The sequence below is a fragment of the Sander lucioperca genome, chromosome 6 (assembly GCF_008315115.2).
Source record: "Sander lucioperca isolate FBNREF2018 chromosome 6, SLUC_FBN_1.2, whole genome shotgun sequence".
Classification (NCBI taxonomy): Eukaryota; Metazoa; Chordata; class Actinopteri; order Perciformes; family Percidae; genus Sander; species Sander lucioperca.
In genome coordinates, this window is record NC_050178.1 from 1,004,662 (window position 1) to 1,026,209 (window position 21,548).

Genomic DNA, 21,548 nt, shown 5'->3' on the forward strand with positions numbered 1-21,548 from the left:
TCAAATCCAACTTTTGTTCTCTTCTCTGATTTCTCCACAATGTCATCTGCCAAAATAACAGAGATGAATTTTTAATCAGCTGAAAAACCACAAATCTGATCTCCGTCTCCTGTGTGTGCGTGCGTGTGTGTGCGCGCGTGCGTGCGTGCGTGTGTGTGTGTCTGTCTGTCTGTCTGTCTGTGTGTATTTTTAAATAAAGGCATAAAGATTTATTTAGTTGACATAATGACGTTACACATAGATAATAGTATAAAGACATCTTCTGTGTACTTTTCATTTGTGTAAAATCCTAAATAATTCATCCTCAGTTGAAATATTGAAAAGTATTTAAAGTAACAAGAACCGTACCTCCGGAACACCAGCACTAACTGTGTCCCCTTCTGCCCCTGAGGATGCTCAGTCAGCACAGCAGCTTATAATACGGAGTGTCCACCGTTTGGGGACTCATAGCTGATATTAAATGACAGTTTGACGGATTTGATCCATTATCCAGTAAACACTGCGAACGTTTTCACAAAGTCATCCTGTAAATGAACTGTGTGGCACGCCGCCACCCACCATCATCCTTCACACAGAACTGAAACCAGTCCAGGAGTCTTCTGTAGGAACTGAGAGGCAAAAATACTGCTGAATATGGTATGTATCATATACAGCGTTCACTCTCTTCTGTTCCTCCAAAGACTTTATTTTAATAAAACTCTGACTGACTGTGTTTACATGCACATAATATCCCAGTGTTTGCCCTTATTTCGAAAAAGACGATATTCCGACGAAGCTGTTTCCATTGGCTAATGAAAATGAATATTTCACTAATATTCCCGTTCACGTGCAGCCGTGCAAAATACGACTTTTTTCAAAGTGTTCCACCGGTGGAAAACTGTTTAACCGTGCGAACACAGCCTCCTCTTTTATTCTTTCAACCACCTTCATGAAAAGGCTCAGCGTTGCCATGTTTGTGCATATCCAAAAATCTGTTGATATCCAAGTCTTTCATATGTTAAAAAGTAGCTGTGTTTCTTCTTTTTTTCTTTTGGGCCGTGCATCTCTATACCACAGCCCTTCAAACAGTCAGCTGGTTGGTTTGTGTAAGTCTTTCATAATGTTTAAAAGTAGTAAGTAAAATTTGCATTAAAAATGTTACATAAGTAAAACGTAATATCATAAAAATATACTTAAAGTACCAAAAGTATTCATTATGCACAATGGCATTCATGTGTTCATCACGAGGTAAACACACTATAAGACCCATTAAAGTTAAAGTGGCCATATTATGCTCATTTTCAGGTTCATAATTGTAATTTGAGATTGTATCAAAATAGTTTTACATGGTTTAATTTTCAAAAAACACCATCTTTTTGTTGTACTGCACATTGCTGCAGATCCTCTTTTCACCCTGTGTTCAGGTCTCTGTTTTAGCTACAGAGTGAGACCCTGCAACTTCTGTAACATCTTTGTTGTCAGTCACACATGCGCAGTAGCTAGGTAAGGATTACATGAGCTAGCTAGGTGTTTCTGCACCTTTGGCCTGTACAAGGCAGGATTAGCCGGGAGACTTCTTCTAAATGAGGGCGCACTTCCAACTTTGTGTGGAATACCTGCAGAACAGGGACATGTACATGGGCGTCAGTTTGGTTTGAAATGTGCTGGGGACAGAGACGCATTCGGAAGTACATTTCCAGAAGTGCTGGGTACAATGACGCATTCATTTTGTTTTTCTCTCTTTCACGCAGGTCATGTTTTGAAAGGCGCTGTCCTGTAGCTTACTAATGAATAAAAACGTGGTTTAATGTACGTAAACAATGATCAATGATTACCAAATTTCTCTCTCATATTGCTCCTCATAACCACTGAAAACTGTTAAAAAATCTAACCCAAAGTCAAATTATTATGGACGTTATCTGACATTAAGTGTTTCTGCTTCACATTTTCAGCAGGGCAGCGGAGCGGTTGTGGGTTGACTCCCCACGGTTCTCACGGGCTTTATAAGTCCTTGACCATAGACTGTATATTAACAGTCTATGGTCCTAACGTGAAAAAGCTTAACGTGGTTTAATGTACCTTAACAACAATCAATCATCACTACATTTCTGGTTCGATTTTTTGACAGTTTTCTTTTCTTCTGTCAGTTAAGTGTTCATTACAAGATATGGCCATGAGAAATTTGGTGATCATTGATCTTTGTTTAGGTACATTAAACCATGTTAAGCTTTTTTTCACGTTAAGCAGAATGTCCCGACAGGCATTGTAGTGAACAGAGAAGCGTGCAGCCAGCGCAGCAGCAGAGCGGCTGTGTTTGTGTCTGTCCTGTGGGGATAGAGATTGTTGTGGATTTTTTGGCATCTGTCGCTCAAGAATTATATGTGTTTTTTTTTTTTTTTTTACTAAATTGAGCTCAAGGTTTTCAAAAAAAGTGGTGGGTACAAAATGACTCATGAAGAAATCTGGTAGGTAAGCGTACCCACCGTCCCCACCGAAATCGACGCCTATGGACATGTAAGTAGTTCTATACAATTTATTTTGTAGATTAGGGTGAATTTGTGTGTTGTAGCAGTGTTTTGCCATTGAGAACGAGCTAGCATGCTAGCGCTAGCATGCTAACGGTTAGCCCCCTAGGCCCCTCGTCTCGGCTAGTGACGTAAAAAGCTGTGCAGATTTTGAACAGCTCACCCGCAGACTGAAGGCAGGACACATTCAGAAACCCGTATCTCACTCAAAACAGTGTAGATGTTTTTTTTTTCAAAGTTTGTATGCATGTGAAAGCACCAGAGACACAAAATAACACCCCAAATCCCAATTTTTTCATAATATGGGCACTTTAAGGAGAAACCGCAAGACTTCCACCCAGGCAAAACAACTTTTGTCTTGACTAGCACTGCCCAAGACGATTGTGATTGGTTTAAAGAAATGCCAATAAACCAGAGCACATTTTTCTCCCATCCTAGAATGCTGTGTGGACTCGCCAGACTCTCCTCCGCAACGCTGTGGAGGAAGGTCTGGCAAAGCGAGACCAAGCCCTGACAAAACGTACCGAACATTTATTTAAACTGAAAAGAGGGTGTGCTGAACACCCCTAACCCTTTATTACCACGAGTTCACATACAAGTCTCTACTGATTGGCTATCACTGTTGACACCCACCGGCGGAGAGAAAACGCAAAGCCCATTGCACACCGTTCAGAGAAAATCGATAACCGTTCAATCTGATAACCGTAAAACCGCAAAACGGTGCACAAACGTGCCCCTGGTTCATGAGAATGCGTTGTGTGAGTTTGTCCCCAGGATCAATAAATTGTTAACCTTTTCTTTTTAGATTATTTTTTGGGCATTTTTAGGCCTTTATTTGACAGGACAGCTAAAGACATGAAAGGGGAGAGGAATGACATGCAGAAAAGGGCCGCAGGTCAGAGTCGAACCCAGGCCTGCTGCGTCGAGGAGTAAACCTCTGTATATGGGCGCACGCTCTACCAACTGAGCTATCCGGGCACCCATTAAAGTGTTACCTAACCTGTAATAAAACATCATAATTGATTTGTTGATTATATCTTGTATTATTATGCTGTGTTCCAGACACAATTTTTAGCCCGTAAGTTACAACTTCAAGTCACGACTTACGACTTTGTAGCGTTCCAGGCAAAGTCACGACAAAGCCTTCTAGCTAGCAGCTACCTAACGTTGACGTTAGCTAGCGCTAGCTGATACTAGTGATTTCTAGTCGGCGGCATACTTTGGGCTTCATTTATAATAAACGTAACCTGTAGTAGTACACAATCGTATGTGTATTGTTTTGATTACAATGTGCGGAATTACTTTACGTTGCCTATTTATGTATGTCTATTTATTTATATTTCTCACCGTTAATCACCGGCATCTGTACAGCATCAACAGGGGTCGCCATTGTTGTTTAATGTGTGTGTCAAAAACTGTAACTGGGAGTATAACGATCTGGTCGATCACGGGTAGTAGGTTACAAGTTTGACTGCCATTCCAGGGTACTTTCACGGGTAGAAGGTTGTGAAAACACGGGTTACATGTTGCCGGGAACGCAGCATTAATCCAAATCTGCAAAGAAACTGAAGATGTTGTATGAATAGTGGAGAAAAAAGTAGGCAATATTAGCAGAAAATGAAAATACTCAAGTAAAGTATCATACAGCATAAAGTTCAGTGCAGAGATGTTTTTCCTTCATAGGGTTGTTGCTTCTTTAAATATATCTTCTCCTTCCACAAAAGTACTTTCACACATTTCATATATTTTTTTATTTCATTTGGGTGCGTTGTATTTCACTTCAGTCCTGAAAGTAGTTCAGTTCATTGTTGCTACAGAACTGCAGGCCTTTGAGTTCAGACCTTTTTGTCCCATTGTGATTCTTCACCTTTGTGTTTTTAACAGAGCAACACATCCATCAGTAACAAACCTACATCCTGAAACACCCGACATGCACAGACGAATGACAATTAGAGCAGTAAAGAATAATGGATTAGTTGTCAACTACTAAAATTATCGCCAACTATTTTGATAATTGGTTAATCGCTTTGAGTCATTTTCTATGAGAAAAAAGTAAATGTGAATATTTTCTAGTTTCTTCACTCCTCTGTGACAGTAAACTGAATATCTTTGAGTCGTGGACAAAACAAGACATTTGAGGACGTCATCTTGGAAAACACATTTTTCACCATTTTCTGACATTTTAGAGACCGAACAACTAATCCATTAATCCAGAAAATAATCTACAGATTAATCGCCAATGAAAATAATCGTTAGTTGCAGCCCTGTGTGACAACAATCTACAGTCATAACAGCCTGTCATGGAAGACTCAGAGTTATAATAAAACTCCCAATTAGTGTCAGAAAATCAGACATTTACAATTTGGACCCTCGAACTTTCACGTTGAGAAGCAGCTACTCGAATTCTGTCCTGCCGTCTTCATGCAGTGACAGACAATCACACGTTAACCAAATCCAACAGTTCATACTACATTTATGTGGTCTTGGATCAGATGAAAGTCATGGTCAGATATTACTTGTCTGTAAAGACTGTAAAAATAATGGACGTAGCTTCCGGGTCTGAAAAGTAAAGCCAATGCTGAAGTACCTTAAAGCTGCATTCTATCTAACTTCCAGCAGGGGGTGACTACACTGGTTTACAAAAAGAAGTCTGTTTCTATAGAAGTATATGAGAAAATGAGTCTACTTCTCACTTCATTTATTACCTCAGTAAACATTTTACGTAAGAGTTTAGGGTCTCAATGCTAGTTTCAAGTCTTCTTCAATACAGCATGATGTTCTTTTTGTAAATGATGCTCCCGTTTATTTTAAAATAGACGATAAGGCAGGGGATGCTTTTGGACCTATCAGTCAGGACAGAGGCTGAGCAATGCTAACCATGCTAACACTGTGGACATTAAAATAGACCTGAACTTGTTTTGGGGGGTTTCCGTGTTTTCATCTTAAACTTTGACCCTCTCGCTGTGTGTTAAAAAAATTGTGTTAAATCTCCGTTGGATGACTCGTTTCAGAAGGGTTGACAATCAGCAACTTTCCCTCTTTAGCGTTTAGCTTAGCACAGCACCACTGCAACCATAAACAACACTGGTTTGGCCACGTCATCCCTCCCAAGCTCCCCCCAACCGTAACATCCGGTTGCAAAAAAACAATGTATGCCCCTATCACTAAACTCGAAGCATCAAACCGGCAGTCCACAAACCAACGGGTGACATCATGGATGCTACATGCATTATTTTTACAGTCTATGGTTTTAATGTGATGTTTTAATCTCCAGTGTGAGCGTTCATCTCCTCACAGGTGACGCAGCTCCTTCCTCCTCAGTATGGACGCGTAGTACGGATGCTCCACGTAGCTGTAGTTGATCACACCTCCGTCATCCTCGTGATCTATATCGTCCTCCTCCATGCCAACGGTATCGTCATCGTCCAGGCACCTGCTGTCCCCGTCTGACCCCTCCTCTCCCTCCTCCTCTTCCTCCTCCGGCTCGTTCTCGCAGCTCATTCTCATCTTCCTGCGGTGGTTGTTCCTCACCGACGCCTCCAGGGCTTTCTGTCTCCGGTAGAAGTGGGAGAACTTGTTGAAGATGATGGTGATGGGCAGCGCCACAACCAGGGTGCCGCCCAGGATGCAGCCGCTGGCCGCCAGCTTCCCAGCCACTGTAACAGGCACCACGTCACCGTAGCCTACCGTCGTCATGCTCACCGTCCCCCACCACCAGCAGGCCGGGATGGTGTCCAGACCCACATCCTGAGCACAGAGACAGACGGAGGGGCTTTATAGTTATGTAGGGTTACCATAGGTGTAATTTACAGTGGGGAAAGGGGGGTTACAACCCCCACAATAATCTAAACTGGCCAGTGCAACCCACCCTAAAAAGCTATTATATTTCCTTTACATGAATAAAGACATTTGCACCATAACTTGATGCAGAAAATAAATAGAAAAAAAATAGAAATATCTCAAAACTGCCCGTCCCTGATGTGTTTCACTTGTTCCTGAGCCCTTGTGTCACCTGTCCCTTGTTTCACCCTTGTTACCTTGTGTATTTAGTCTCTGTGCTGTCTTGTCTCTTGTCGGTTCATTGTCTTCCCCTCCTGGATTTCCCTGCGTCGCTCCTTCCCGGTTGTTTGTCCCCTGTCATGTCTTCTGGTTTATCTTCGTTTGTGCCTGCCTGCCTGCCTGCGCTTCCTCAGGACACCTTATGTTGCAAGTCTTTTGTTTAATAAAATACCTCTACTCTGCGTTTTTGGGTCCAAGCCTCGCAGTGGTGTAGTCTAATGTATTGTAGTGGGTATACTGTACTGTGTATAAATATATTGGCCTATATATATGGGCCAGAATCTGCCTTTGGGGGAGGGGGGTCATATCATAATGGGGGGTCTGGGTGTCCTCCCCCAGGGTTATTTTGAGTGCCAAAGACTTCATTTCCTGCGTTCGGATACGCTTTTATGCACCAATTTACGTTGGAAATATATCAAAAACATAATAGAAAGTTTGTTGTTGCGGTTCATTGGGCATTTTTAAGTGGGTATATGGAAATCCTGGAGCTTTCTTAGTGGGTATACTGGATATACCTGCGTATCACGTAGACTACACCACTGAAGCCTCCCATTCCTGACAACCTCACTGGCTAAATTAAGTAGGAATTAAAGAATTAAAAGTAATTATAATATAATGTTTATGCTAAAGTTCAGAGTAAGAGTGAAACATTACCTCTTCGTATTCAGCGGTGTAAGCGATACCCGAGAAGACGGACACTCCGACACCCAGGTACAGCAGCAGGATGCCGACCTCGCGGTAACTGTGCTGCAGAAACAAGACGGAGGAGAACTTGAATGAGCCCGCTATAAAAGTTTGATCTTCCAAAGTCTTTAGGCTGTGAAATTCTCTGTCTGTGGAAGCCTATGGAAACTAGCGCTGCTCAGTTGATCGGATTTGAATCGCAATTTCGATTTCAGGTACACTGTAAAACCTTTCACCGTAAATTTACAGTAATATACTGGCAGCAGCTTCGCCAGTAAACTACTGTTTATTTACAGTAAGCAGAGATGTTCACAAGTCATTTTTTGGAAATCCAAGTCGAGTCTCAAGTCTTTGCCACGAGTCCAAGTCAAGTCTCAAGTCTCTGGCCATCTGATCTGGGTATAACTATGAAGATACAATTTGCCTGTTCCCAGCATTAGCACAACCACTGCGATGGTTAGCTTGTTACCTGTGACGATATATATGCTAAATTAAACGTCTCTTTCACGTTAGCAAGTGACTGACCTATCTGGGTGCGTTTTGAGATGCCTGATGAAGTTTGACGGTGTTGATCTGGCATAATTTATCTTGGTGCCACTCACCTTGCATGTAGCTGTTGGCTTACTGCCACAAAGTTATTGAAAGCAAAACTAATGACAAAAGGCACAAATTCGGGAGGACATGGTGTCGCCGTCGTTGAAGCATTTTTTTTATATGTGAGTGCGCGCACATAAGGCATAATGCATGCGTTACGTTGCACATTATGGCAAAGGGAAGGGGACATGCAGCTCATCATACGTTTCCCCAACGTATATGCACCAATATAAGAAAATAGAAATACATGAATACATTTAGATTTAAAAAGCAATAATTGCATGAAAACATGTTGTTGATGAGTCTCAAGGCTCGAGTCCGAGTCAAGTCTGAAGTCTTTTGGGTCGAGTAAGAAGTCAAGTCTGATGTCACCATTTGTGCAACTTAAGTGTGACTCGAGTCCGAGTCTCAGACTTGAGTCCCGATCGCTGACAGTAAGCACACTGTTTTTAAAGTTGAGTCTGTTTTACTGTAAATAGACATATAGTGTATTACAGTATTATTTGAATTAACTGTAATATACTGGCTGCAGTGTAATTCCCGTCTTTTTCTTTATTTTCCCAAGATGCATTGGTATTAACAGTAAATACCTGTAATCTGTAACATTCGCAGATAGTGCTGTAATATTATTATTTTCTCCTAGAATGCATTGCCATTTACAGTATGATCCTGTATAACATTAAAACAGTAAGATACTGTGAGATGTTAGCTGTAAATTTACATTAAAAGTACGATCACAGAAAAACAAAACTAACGTCTTGTGTTCTGAATTAAAAAAAAGTTTAAAAGGGAAAAGTATGAAGGGAAATTTCACAGTTTAAGGTGTTTTCACTGTTGGTTTGTTTAACTGTTTTTTAGGTTCAATACATGCAACATCTGTCCAAAAGTCAAAGAGTAATCATGATTTTCAATATTGATCCTAATAATTGTGATTATGATTTTTTTTTCTATAATCAAGCAGCACTACTGGAAAACTAGTTTGTACATATGTAGTCTGGCTAGTCCACACAGCATTCTGGGATGGGAGAAAAAGGTGCTCTCATTGGTGGCAGCGCTAAGCGCTGGACAGAGCCATGGTGCCGCTGCAAAATAGCCTCGGGAAGGAACTTCCTTTGGTGGAACGTGTACGTTCAAAAGTAGTTTTAGTCGTGCAACAGAAAACTCAGATTGGACAGATAGTCTAGCTAGCTGTCTGGATTTACCCTGCAGAGATCTGAGGAGCAGTTAACCATAGTCCTCATAAATCCACCTGAATTTAGAACACCAACACAAAGAAAGAAGAAGGTAACGGACATCCGGCAGAAAAGAGTGACATCTGGAAGAATTTCCGGGCGGCAACAGACCAATCCAGGAAGTGGAACGTCGTTGACATAGACTACATATCTAAACCTCTTTGCAAGCATTAACTCTTGATGAAAATCTGTCGAGACTAAATCAGTCTCGACAGATACTAAATCAGCTGAGTCAATGTTGTCATGTTGTTGTAATGTCATTATTCTGTATGATCGGTTTCACCAGCAGAGACGATGCATCTGATGCTCAGTCAGTTACCACAGTCCACTACAGCGCCGCTCCCCCTGGGCTTCATAACATCGGCCTCACTGGACATGAGATGTAGAGCATCTGAGAGTATTACAGCTCATGTTACAGTCTCATCTATCACAACAGAGTTCTTTCCACCGGGAGGATGAGGAGAGCATTATCTGCGTATAAAACATGTATGAGTTGTAATGTAAATAGATTAGTCATTTGTTTCACTTTTATAAACGCATTATTTTTGCATTTAGATCGAAGCAGCACTTTAATAAATGCTCCTGATTCGTGAGCGGCATCAGAAGTGAAAGATATCTTGGTTTCTTTTCTGCAAAGCAACAGATTTAAAACCATGAGCACAAGAAGATTTAAATCTAAAGGGGTATAAATCACAGTTAATGCAGCTTATACATAAAGCCATGATTTAAAAACACAATGAAGGCATTTTGAAAGCAAAAGTTTTCATTGCTTTAGTTTGGAAAAAAAAATGTTGGTCTCAAACTTCCTGAAGTGTGTCCCTTAAAGGGTAACTACTGTTTTTTTCAACCTGGACCCTATTTTCCTATGTTTTTGTTTCTATGTGACTGACAGTATTAAGCGAGATCGCTGCAGTCAGCAGCGGCGAAACAAGCTACAATGTAAGTTAATAGGGCAACTGCGCTCCTTCAATTTCCGTCCATTATAAGTGCTCGTTTTGCCACTGACAGACTCAGATTAATATTCTAAGTGTCTGACAACATTATGGAAAGGATCCATACAAAGATAGACCTTTTAAAACCTCTTTGAGATCTTTCTGTTTAACCAGAAACAGCTCTGAGGTCGCTAGCGCTAAACCCACCAGACTCCATTTAAAAAAAGCAATACTTTTAGCATGTATAGAGCCAACATATTTTCACATGTAAATCTGTAAACTATGTGTTTATGTTAACCAAAACTAGAGTTGTGATGGTTGGAAGAGTGGAAAGACGACACAAGAAGGTTTTTCACAGTTTTATTTTTTTTCCGTCGACTTTGAATGAAGTGTATTTTATGATGCTAAAATTACGGTTTATTTACATGGAGTCTGGTGGGTTTAGCGAACGCAATTTCGTGAATGTTTTTATGTTCAAAAAAAGGATCTTATTCTTTAACAGAAAGGTTGACCTCCTTAGAAATCCTTTCCATAATGTTGTCAGACACTTTGAATATTAATCTGAGTCTGTCAGTGGCAAAACGAGCACTTTTGTGAAGGTAAATACAAGCTGGACAATTGTCCTATTAACTTACATTGTAGCTTGATTTGCTGCTGCCGATGCAGCGATCTCGCTTAATACTGGACTAGTGTCAAAGACTGTTGTTCCCATCAGTCGCTTAGACACAAAAACATAGGAAAATAGGGTCCATTTAAAAAAAAAAAAAACGGTAGTTACAGTACCCTTTAATCCCAATCCCCCTTCCTCTAAAATATCAAAACCACATCTTCAAACCAAAAGCACAAGAATGGTTTTCAGCTCAGACCTTCAACTGTACACGATCCATCAACCTTTATCTAATGCGTCTGCAGAAAGGTCAACAGACCAGAACTTAATAGCATTGTTTTTCTTTTTCCCCGAGAGGTTATCGACGGTTTGCTTAATGTCAGCGTGAGTCTGCCTTGCGTCAGAAAGTCAAATGTTTCATGTTTCTGTCTCTGAGCAGCGGGCAAGTCCTGACTTACCCGAAGTGTCGCTCCCAGTGACCGAAGTCCTGTCGAGTGTCGGGCCAACTTCAAAACCCTGAAGATCCTCATTAACCTGAACACCTGAGAGAGAGAGAGGGAGAGAGAGAGAGAGAGAGAGAGAGAGAGAGAGAGAGAGAGAGAGAGAGAGAGAGAGAATGCATTTTGTTTCATTTATCTCATAATAAAAGGTGGTAATTATGGGATAACGGCATATTGAATTTCCTAAAAATTTCCCAAGATTCTACATAACTTACACTTCCGGTATTTACGAGTAGTCAAGTGCTTGTATAACTTGTATTTCTGGTAACTTCCAGAGTGTCCAAATGCCCGTTAAAGGGATAGTTTGGATCTTTCTTTCTCTTTAATCCATAGTCCTGCTGCTCAATCACTCACTACTGTTGGAAAAAGCTGAGAACACTACGGCTGCTTTCTCAATAGTGTGAGTAATTAATATCCTACTGTCTTTCTGCTGCAGAGCTAAAACATTACCTAAAATATGTTTTTCTTCAAGAGTAAACTGGTTTAGTATTGAAGCGATCTGACGCAGTTTCTGGACTGTTCACAGTGCTTTTCCTGGCCGATCGCCCCCGAAGTGGGAATAGAAGGAATTTATACACATCTGAGAATCTGCATGTGAATTTTTTACACATGTACATGGACATTTACATGTCTAATGAGACAATGGAAATAAAGGAGCTTTTACTGCATCATTTAGAGTTGTTCAAGCGTGCCATCTCATTGTGAAGAACAGAAGTACGGGCCCGGATGTGTTGATATCATTGATGTTAATTTGGGTGAAATGTTAATACTGTTAAAGCTTTAGTGCGTAACTTTTTGATATTAATGATCTTCCGTTACATTCAAGCCATTGCCAAATGAGTTGCTATAAAGCTAATTAAGACTATCAGCTCCACACAACTCTCTCTGTATTTTTCAGAATGACTATGTTCAGAAGATTGTGTGGCATCCTGGCGACTTTCCCACGCAGAAACTCAGTTGAAGATAATGACCTCTTTTGAAGAGTCCATCGTGTTTTTTTAATCCTCCGTGTCCTCCTTGGCTACTAGCAACTGTATGCAGGAGGGGTTGGGTCATGGAAGGCTTGTATCATGTGTATGCACCAACAGTTTTGTTGTCATTACTTAGAATTCCTCATGGGGGAGACAGAAACTACGCACTATAGCTTTAATACCCCGAAAAAAACAGCCGCGCCCAGTGAGTTTTTTCAGCGGGGAGATAGGGGTGTCAGAGTATGGCCAAGGGTAGTGCATGGCTTTCACATGTGTTGGCTTCCTTTTGCCGGCTCTTGTAAAGACAAAGCTAAAGTCAACGGTTACAAGGATATTCCGTTAGAAAGGTAAGAAGTTAGCCTACTATTTAATTTAAAACCATTAAATTAACTAAAAACATTACAGTATCATTTATATTCATATTTAAACAGATATTCTGATAGAGCCAAGAAGTCCAAACATGGACACAGTTCTGTTATATCTGTGACAAAAGTTCTGTTGCCTAGAAATGTATCTTTAAGGTAAAGAATTTGGTATTTCTTAATTCAAAGGTTATATACGTACTTTTAATTTACATGCAATAATAAATAAAGAACTGTAAACCTGTATGAGTCGTCCCAAATTTCCCAGTTCAGACTCTGATCCCAAAGTCAAGTCAAAGAGCAGCGTGATGTAGATGGGAGCCACAGACACCATGTCGATAATGTTCAGAGGGTGATGAAAGAACTTTCTCTTGTTCGGGGAGAGCAGCAGCCGCGACAGCACCTCAAACAGAGAAGCAGAGAAACAATACTCAGCATTGGTTTTTCTATTTTTCATTGATATCTTTGTTCCCTTCCCCAGAATCGCCAATACATACCATACTTTTGTTTTTATCTCCTCACCTCGAAGTTGAACCAGCAGATGCAGAACACCTCCAGAGCTTGCATGGTCGGGTCCTCGATCAACTTCCCTTCATCGTTAAATGTCTGAGAGAAAAGAAGAGAAAGAACTGTTCCTACATCTGCCTGGACTGTTAATGGTTTTTACCCCCAGGTTTTAAACTGAATAATTACAGCGGGAGTTCTGCGTTATTATGTTTTTGTGTAAATAGTTGTTTGTGACTTTGGAAAGTTTTGGAGGCAATCAGGGAGGAAAAACAAAGTCTGGCAATACTAGCCCACATTATCCCTACTCATTTTAGCAAATTGTCTCTATTAAAAGTATGCCGAATTAGCTATTAGTAGTTCCTGTTTGCAGTGTACCCATGGATGTACAGACAACTATCACTGCTTTACTTTGATACTGAAGAAAACTTGAAAAATGTTTTGATTCTCAGGCAAGTTCTGCAGTTATGAGGATCGTCTTTTTTCTATGACTCCTAAGCAGATTTATAGACATTGGACATCGATGGACATCTTTGATAATGTATCCATTGAAAGAATAAGTCGCATAGAGTTTAGAAATGTGCATCATGTCTGTGTGTTCAGATTTAACTGAGTTATGACTGCGAGAAGCAGTACGACTTTTGACAATCAACTCTCAAACAAGTTCTAATAATGTGCAAATAAGTTCCGGACTACTGTATAATAAAATGTCTCATAAAATCTGAGTGTTTGCAACTTTGTTTGGCTTCATAATCTTTTCAGGTCTCTGTACCAACCTGATACTCCGGGATGCTGTTAATACACATGGTGGCGATGGATGTGAGCACCACCCCGATGGAGACCAGACTGAAGAGCTTGCTGGGGATGGAGTATCCCGGGTTCTCAAGCGTCAGCCATAGACACTTCCTGATGTTCCCATAACGCACCTTCTGGAAATGCAGCATTTCTCTGTGAGGATGGAGAAAGACAGTCATTCTGTTTACATGCACAGCAGTAACCGGGGTTAAGTGACTAACGGGAGTTCTGCCAGTTCTTCCCATAGCTATACATGAGCGGGTAATAATGACGGGAGTAACTCCCCGTCCAGGACAGTAGGTAACGCTCACCAACGTGCAGCTGGTCGGAATAAGGCTTTTTCTTCCAGTAGACCTTTGTCAAAATCTCAACAACTTGGAAAGCGGGGAGAACATGGACAACTTTTCAGTGCTGTACATTTCAAACTCGCCATGGCGAAGTCCTCAGTGGGTTTAAAGGTTTAAAGCTTGTGTTGTTGCTGTTGTTTTTCGTTACTTTGCTTCCAACTGCTCTGTTCTAAATTATTTCCGGGTCAAAAACCAGTGCAGCGGATTTGAGAGGGGCAGTTACAAGTAGACCCAAACAGAATCAGCGGATTTTTTGTGTTCTTTGAGCAGTGATCCAGAATCAATGTCTAAGGAATTTAGCAGGCAGTTTTTCAGCTTGGGGTGCGGATGTGTTAAATTCTGAGTTTTGTTATTTTAATATGTTTAAAATCTGCCGAAAATCGGCGGAATATTCTACAAAATTCAGCATGCGCAGATTCTGTGTGACCCCGACTTTAATCTTAAGGAGCATGCGCAGATCTTTGCCATAACCCTATAATCAGGGTTTTAAACTGCAAGTAAACGGGCGGATGTAAGTCGGGCGCCATGATAAATCCAGACTTCAAATGGCTGGAGTGGCTGGAGTCTTTTACCTGTTACCTTTACCTGTTTAAGTCAGATATCTCGTCCACAGATGTGTCGACGCTGCTGACGTCGCTCTCGTCGTCCCAGCTGTGATGCCGGCTGTTCTCCAGCTTGCGGTCGTGGTAACGGTAACTGCAGCAACTGTCCAGGAAGAACTCATTGATGCCCCAGTACTCGATCTCCTGACTTTGTGGGAAACATTAGTCAAATCAGGTCGGTTTGTACACACGTTTCCGTCTAACGGGGCTTTAAATTATAAAACGAAAATTTCATTTACCCGCTTCTGCAATTGATAAAGTAAAAGTGTGTCTGTGAGACAGGAAGATGTTCAACATAAGACAGACCTGAAAGAGAAGACACACAGCTCCTCCATGATGTGAAGTTTGCCCGTCTGGTAAAAGTGGAGGACGTAAGGGAACAGGCCGGGATTCCTATCAAAATAAAACTCCTTCTGCTGCACGTCATAGTCGTCACACACCTGCGGAACGGAGAAAGAGTGGCGGCGAGGACAAAGGGAAGGTGGAAATTATGAGTAATAAAACATTTTAAAAAAGGAGAATGATTAAGGGACACAGGATTAAATAGCCATGAGAGAGAAGGAAGTGACATTTTATAGTTTCTGATGACATATAACTGTACCAACCCACCTGCAGTATATCCTCCTCTGAATCACACGCCAGCAGTTTTCCCAATCTGGTGTCTGGGAATTTCTTCAGCGTACTGGAACAGAGGCTCCTCTTCAGACCTCCGACGTTCACGTGGACAAGAGCCTCGTCGGAGTCCTGTCGGACCCAGCTGGGCAGACTCTCCTTCACCATGGTTACCTGGTCTAGACACAACGAAGGGGAGTATGGAAATGGGGAAACATTAAAACCAACAGTAAATGTAACTTATAACAAGTACTGTACAATACAGTTCAAATGTTTGCAATCACCTACCACAAAGATGGATTGGGTCCATTATACTGTGTGTCTCGTCTGAGCGAACTTCTCTATATCTTTGAATGGTCGTTGATGCTTTTATGTTGTAGAAAGTCAGAGATAATGTATCCACGGAAAGCAGTAGTCACACAGAGTCTAACAATATGTGTATCATGTCAGTGTGTTCAGATTTAACAGAGTTATGATGAGAGAAGCCATTGTAGGATGTAGAAAGTCTTTTTTACACATAGATTTTACTCAGTTTTGTACATGGAGAACAAAACGCTGTACAATGGTTCAACCAGACGGACAGTTCAAAGGGCAGAAAGAGAAAAAAATCCCTCTGAGCTAATTTAAATAGTTCACGTTACTGTATTGTGTCATCAGTTAACTTCATTTAATATTCTAAGTGGCGTTTTCTTTTGCCGGGTGCAAAATGTTCCACAAAAACAAGTTCCTTCCCGAGACTATATAGCAGAGCCACCGTCACTGCATCCGGAGCTTAGCGCCGTCCAAGACGATTGTGACTGGTTTAAAGAAATGCAAACAACCCCCCTCCTATCCTAGAATGTGTCTGTGGTGTAGCCAGACCTTACTCCACGGCGCTGTGAAGACAGGTCTGGCAATGCGAGACTGAGACTAATTTGACAATGAACGTGGCCGGGTTTGCTCAGTTGGTAGAGCAGGCGCACATATGTAGAGGTTTACTCCTTGACGCAGCAGCTGCGTGTTTGACACCTTTGCTGCATGTCATAACCCCCTTCTCTCTCCCCTTTCATGTCTTCATCTGTCCTGTGGAATTAAAGGCCTATAATGTCCAAAAAAAAAATTATAATAATTTGGCATTGAACTTTGTTTGGAGCAACGTTTTTTTTAAAGGAAAGTGTTTAGATGTGATCCAGACGTCCTCTCTTTCGCTCTTTCTTTTCTTTATCTCAAGCTGAGTCAGCAATCACGTTTGAGCCTCTCTTTCGCAATGTAGGCACTCTAATATAATCTACTCTGCTAAATGCACTTCCAAGACCAGACACTAATTTGATGTCCCAGATATTTTTTTTATGTTGACTACAACACAAAATGGGCATTGATTAAGAGCCAAAAGGCTTTTACTGGATTTTTTTTTTTATATCTTTGCAGAGTAAATTTAAGTCCATGTTTTAGTGTTTTCTGTGTAGCAAGCCATAATGCAGATTTTAACAAGATTAAACTGACATTTCAGCTCAGAAAACACTCAAATGATGATTAACTTCATATCAACATAAACCATGGTTGCAAGGAACTATGTGATTAAAATAAAAAAACTACAAATAGATGCAGCCAAAACAGAAACTACCTCCCACACATGCTCACCTACTACTCCTACAAACACCCACGTGGCGCACAAACTTTCCCTAAAAATCCCTCAACAGATGAATAAATAATAATGTTATCACGTTAAAACTGTGAAAAGTATTATGTGACGTTTTTAGTCGCTCTTCTGCCTCAACGGTCTCAAGTGTTCCCACTGTTGCCTAAAATATTTTTTACAGTATGATGTTGATATCAGTGCCAGGAAACAATAATTCAGTTGGCCAAAAAGAAAAGATAAATTATTGCTTAGCAACAAGTACAGTGTGAGGGAATGAAGATGATATCTGGATCATAATTTCTATTTTTTTATCTGATCAGAGTGATGCGTCCTGCTGTAAATACAATCAGCAGCTGTTCCACCCAACAGGACTGAGAGAGGATGTGTGTCTCTATGTGGTTGTTTTGTGTCTCTGTTGTTGTTTTGTGTCTATGTTGTTGTTTTGTGTCTCTACGTTGTTGTTTTGTGTATCTATGTGGTTGTTTTGTATCTGTGTCTCTATGTGGTTGTTTTGTGTCTCTATGTGGCTGTTTTGTCTGTGGTTGTTTTGTGTCTCTTTGTGGTTGTTTTGTGTCTATGTTTTGTGTCTCTTTGTGGTTGTTTTGTGTCTGTGTTGTTGTGTTGTGTCTCTTTGTGGTTGTTTTGTGTCTCTATGTGGTTGTTTTGTGTCTCTATGAGGTTGTTTTGTGTCTCTATGTGGTTGTTTTGTGCCTCTGTGTTGTTGTTTTGTGTGTCTTTGTGGTTGTTTTGTGTCTCTATGTGGTTGTTTTGTGTCTCTGTGTTGTTGTTTTGTCTCTTTGTGGTTGTTTTGTGTCTCTGTGTTGTTGTTTTGTGTCTCTTTGTGGTTGTTTTGTGTCTCTATGTGGTTGTTTTGTGTCTCTGTTGTTGTTTTGTATCTATGTTGTTGTTTTGTGTCTCTACGTTGTTGTTTTGTGTATCTATGTGGTTGTTTTGTGTCTGTGTCTCTATGTGGTTGTTTTGTGTCTCTATGTGGCTGTTTTGTCTGTGGTTGTTTTGTGTCTCTTTGTGGTTGTTTTGTGTCTCTATGTGGTTGTTTTGTGTCTATGTTTTGTGTCTCTTTGTGGTTGTTTTGTGTCTGTGTTGTTGTTTTGTGTCTCTTTGTGGTTGTTTTGTGTCTCTATGTGGTTGTTTTGTGTCTCTATGAGGTTGTTTTGTGTCTCTATGTGGTTGTTTTGTGCCTCTGTGTTGTTGTTTTGTGTGTCTTTGTGGTTGTTTTGTGTCTCTATGTGGTTGTTTTGTGTCTCTGTGTTGTTGTTTTGTGTCTCTTTGTGGTTGTTTTGTGTCTCTGTGTTGTTGTTTTGTGTCTCTTTGTGGTTGTTTTGTGTCTCTATGTGGTTGTTTTGTGTCTCTATGACGTTTTGTGTCTCTTTATGGTTGTTTTGTGTCTATGTGGTTGTTTTGTGTCTATGTTTTGTGTCTCTTTGTGGCTGTTTTGTGTCTCTTTTTAAGGCGATTAAGTGTGTGGCAAGTATAAACACATACAAGACACATAAATACATACAAGTTGTACACACAGTCCAACTGGAACACAACCATATCAGTACAAGGACAAATAAATACCAGTACAAGGTGCATGGATAGCTACATAGGGTAGGAAAAGTGCATATCAGCCTACAAAGTTGACACAATATAATCAACAACGACCATCGTCAACAACAACATCAGCATCCATTACATTACATCACCAATCCCTTTTATCAACGTTTCTGACATCCTCAACACATAGTCAACAAACTAGAATATATAACCAACCTGTGATCATTGTGTGTCCATATGTGGTCATTTTGTTTCTCTTTTTGGTTGTTTTGTGTCTCTTTTGTTTTTTATGTCTCTATAGTAATTAAGATGGTAGCTGGATCATAATTTCAGTTTTTTTTTTTTATTCTGATCAGAGTGATGCCTCCTGCTGCAAATAACATCAGCAGCTGTTCCACTCTAACAGGACTGAGGGATCTATCCATTTGGAGGCAGCGGTAAGTGCCTCGCTTCAGGTAAAGTGTAGCTTTAATGTAATGTTAAAATGTTTCATAGTCTCTTATTGCAGAGTGTAGGAAATGGCCCGAGGAATCACAGACAGGTGATCACCTAATGTGGACTTAATGGTGTTTCAACCAGAGCAGTCCAACTTCATCTGTCTCTGAATCTTTCACTCTCTTCCTGCTGCTATTTAATCTCCTTTCTCTGTCTCTCTCTTCTCTGATTTATGGACACGTGAAGTGCAGTTAACTATGGCAGCTTACATCTGTCTTCATGCAGGTGGGTGTGTATGTGGGAAGCATTTTAGCATTTATACTGTAAAGGCCAACAAGTCCTCCAAACCATACGATGACATAAGTCGATTGTTCCTTCTCTCTAATACGACCCACAGGAGCGTTTTTTTAATCCTTGTATCTAAACAACACTACCACATAGAGACAGAGGTTTAAACTTTGTCAGACAATTTGTTTAATTAGCTGCACAATATAATCTGTATTAATGTTAAGGACTCAATATAACCAGAATTGATTTTTTTTTTCTATTTTTCTATTAAATAATATGTTACATTGTGAGTTTTATTTGTACAAGCTAGGGCTGCAACTAATGATTGTTTTCATTGTCAATTCATCTGTCAATTAAATTCTCCATTAATGGATTAGTTGTTTGGTTTATAAAATGTCAAATGGTAAAAAAAAAAATGTCGGATCAGTGTTTTCCAAAGGCCAAGATGACGTCCTCAAACGTCTTATTTTGTCCACAACTCAAATAGCCTATATTCAGTTTACTGTCACAGAGGAGAGAAGAAACTAGAACATATTCACATTTAACAAGCTGGAATCAGAGAATTGTGACTCAAACAGATCAAAATACTTGCCGATTTCTTTAATAGTTGAAAACTTATCGATTCATCTCTTCAGCACTAAACAAAATCCAGACAATGGCGGGACAACGTGACTCTCTCTCTTTCTGTGTGTCTATAATTACATGTGGGGCCCATGCTGAGCTCTCGGGGGAGCTACCATGCTGCACATACAGAAATAAAGTTCATCTATAATTCAGCACGAAACAGCGCTGAGGCTTAAAATCACAGCGGTGAAAAAAATGCGCCTCATTTACAAACTCTCTCAAACACAATGAAGTGAAACAGTGTAGCCTAAACAACATTAGAGCACCACATAGGGGTAGATTTGGGGGAGGATGCAGGGGATATGTGTCCCCCCCCCCCCAATATCCAAAATAGTTATCTGTCTCTGTGTAATGAAGCTGCCTTCAAGTGCGGTCGAGATCTAGGCTATAAACGATCTGACGGAAATCAATAATTGTGTGTAGCCTACTTGTGCTACGGGGGGTTAAATATCACAACAGGAGCGTGAAAAATAACGATGTGATTTCTTATGATTTTGAAAGTCATGTCTTTTATGTAGATTTCAACTTTGGAGCTTAATACGGTCTCATTCTCTTAACAGTACTGTTAGTTATTTGTTCATCTAGCTACCATCTTAGATGGTAAAATGTAAGGCTACATGGTTTCTAAAAAAAAAAAAATAAATAAATAAAAATATGCAGACGGTAGAAGATTGCAGGAGAATAATAATCAATAATGACATTTTCCTTTACATAGAGACATGCAGAAAAGGCTCACAGTGTTCCATAAAACAATCACCAGAATGCAGGAAATGTGTTTGACATTCAAAACTTTCTGTGGATGGACCCCCCCACTCCCCAGTTACAATTGTGTGTCGCCACCACACCTTATAACGTTATGATAACGTTGACGAAGAGGAGAAATTTCAACATGTAATGTCTTCAAATAACACAGTTAGAACTAAGACTTACCTGTGAGTTTGGTCACGTCACTCTTCCGTCAACGGATTCAGCATCCTCCTCAGATGTCACATTCACCCCATGTTGCGTTTCTAAGTTTTTATACTTTCACGCATGAAAAAGGACCAAACATGTCACACACGGATCTTCTAAAGCTGAGAAAAGACGGCGAGCTTCTTCTGCTTAAAAAAAACTTCACAAACCACCTTCCTTCTGTTGTTGAGAAGAGATAACTGAGTCTGCTGTGGTGCAGGTTTCCTCCATCTGAACCGCTGTTGGTCGGTCTGTTTTCTTTCAGAGGGAGTCTTCGGCTTTTTCCGTCACATTCCGGAAAAGGGTCGCCTCTCCGAACTAATGGTGCGTTCCATTTGAAAAGGGAAGTCGGAATTTACATCTACCCAGTCGGGAAATCTAACTGGAAGGCCCCCTATGGGATGAGATATGTCTCATTAGGTTTGTGGGAACAGATTGACAATCGGTGTGTAAATATGCAATCTGTAAATATTAAACACATTCTACAAATACAAAAAGTTTTGGAAACTCATAAAAAGAAATTTACAAATATAAAATGGATCTGCAAATAGGTTACACAAACAAGTTTCACAAATTAAAAAAAAATCTGTAAATAGGTAACATTATACAAATTTACGAATAAATGAAAAACATTGGTGAACATCTTCTTAGTCTCGCTTTGCCAGACCTTCCTCCACAGCGTTGCGGAGGAGGGTTTGGCAAGACCACACAGCATTACTGGAACGTGCTCTGGTTAATTGGCATTTCTTTAAACCAATCACAATCACAAT

The 21,548-nt window shown here is 40.4% G+C and overlaps 1 protein-coding gene across 1 annotated transcript; it reads right to left on the reverse strand.

Moving 5' to 3' along the window:
* Nucleotides 1–5,490: 5,490 nt before the first annotated feature.
* si:dkey-43k4.5 (potassium voltage-gated channel subfamily S member 2) lies at nucleotides 5,491–21,117 on the reverse strand. Its single transcript, XM_031300264.2, has 10 exons — nucleotides 20,758–21,117; nucleotides 15,303–15,479; nucleotides 15,000–15,133; nucleotides 14,677–14,841; nucleotides 13,726–13,897; nucleotides 12,968–13,051; nucleotides 12,687–12,848; nucleotides 11,071–11,154; nucleotides 7,218–7,310; nucleotides 5,491–6,251 (listed from the first exon to the last, which is right to left on the reverse strand). The coding sequence occupies exons 2-10, from the start codon at nucleotides 15,471–15,473 to the stop codon at nucleotides 5,796–5,798; spliced, it is 1,521 nt and encodes a 506-aa protein (XP_031156124.1). The 5' UTR covers nucleotides 15,474–15,479; nucleotides 20,758–21,117; the 3' UTR covers nucleotides 5,491–5,795.
* Nucleotides 21,118–21,548: the final 431 nt, after the last annotated feature.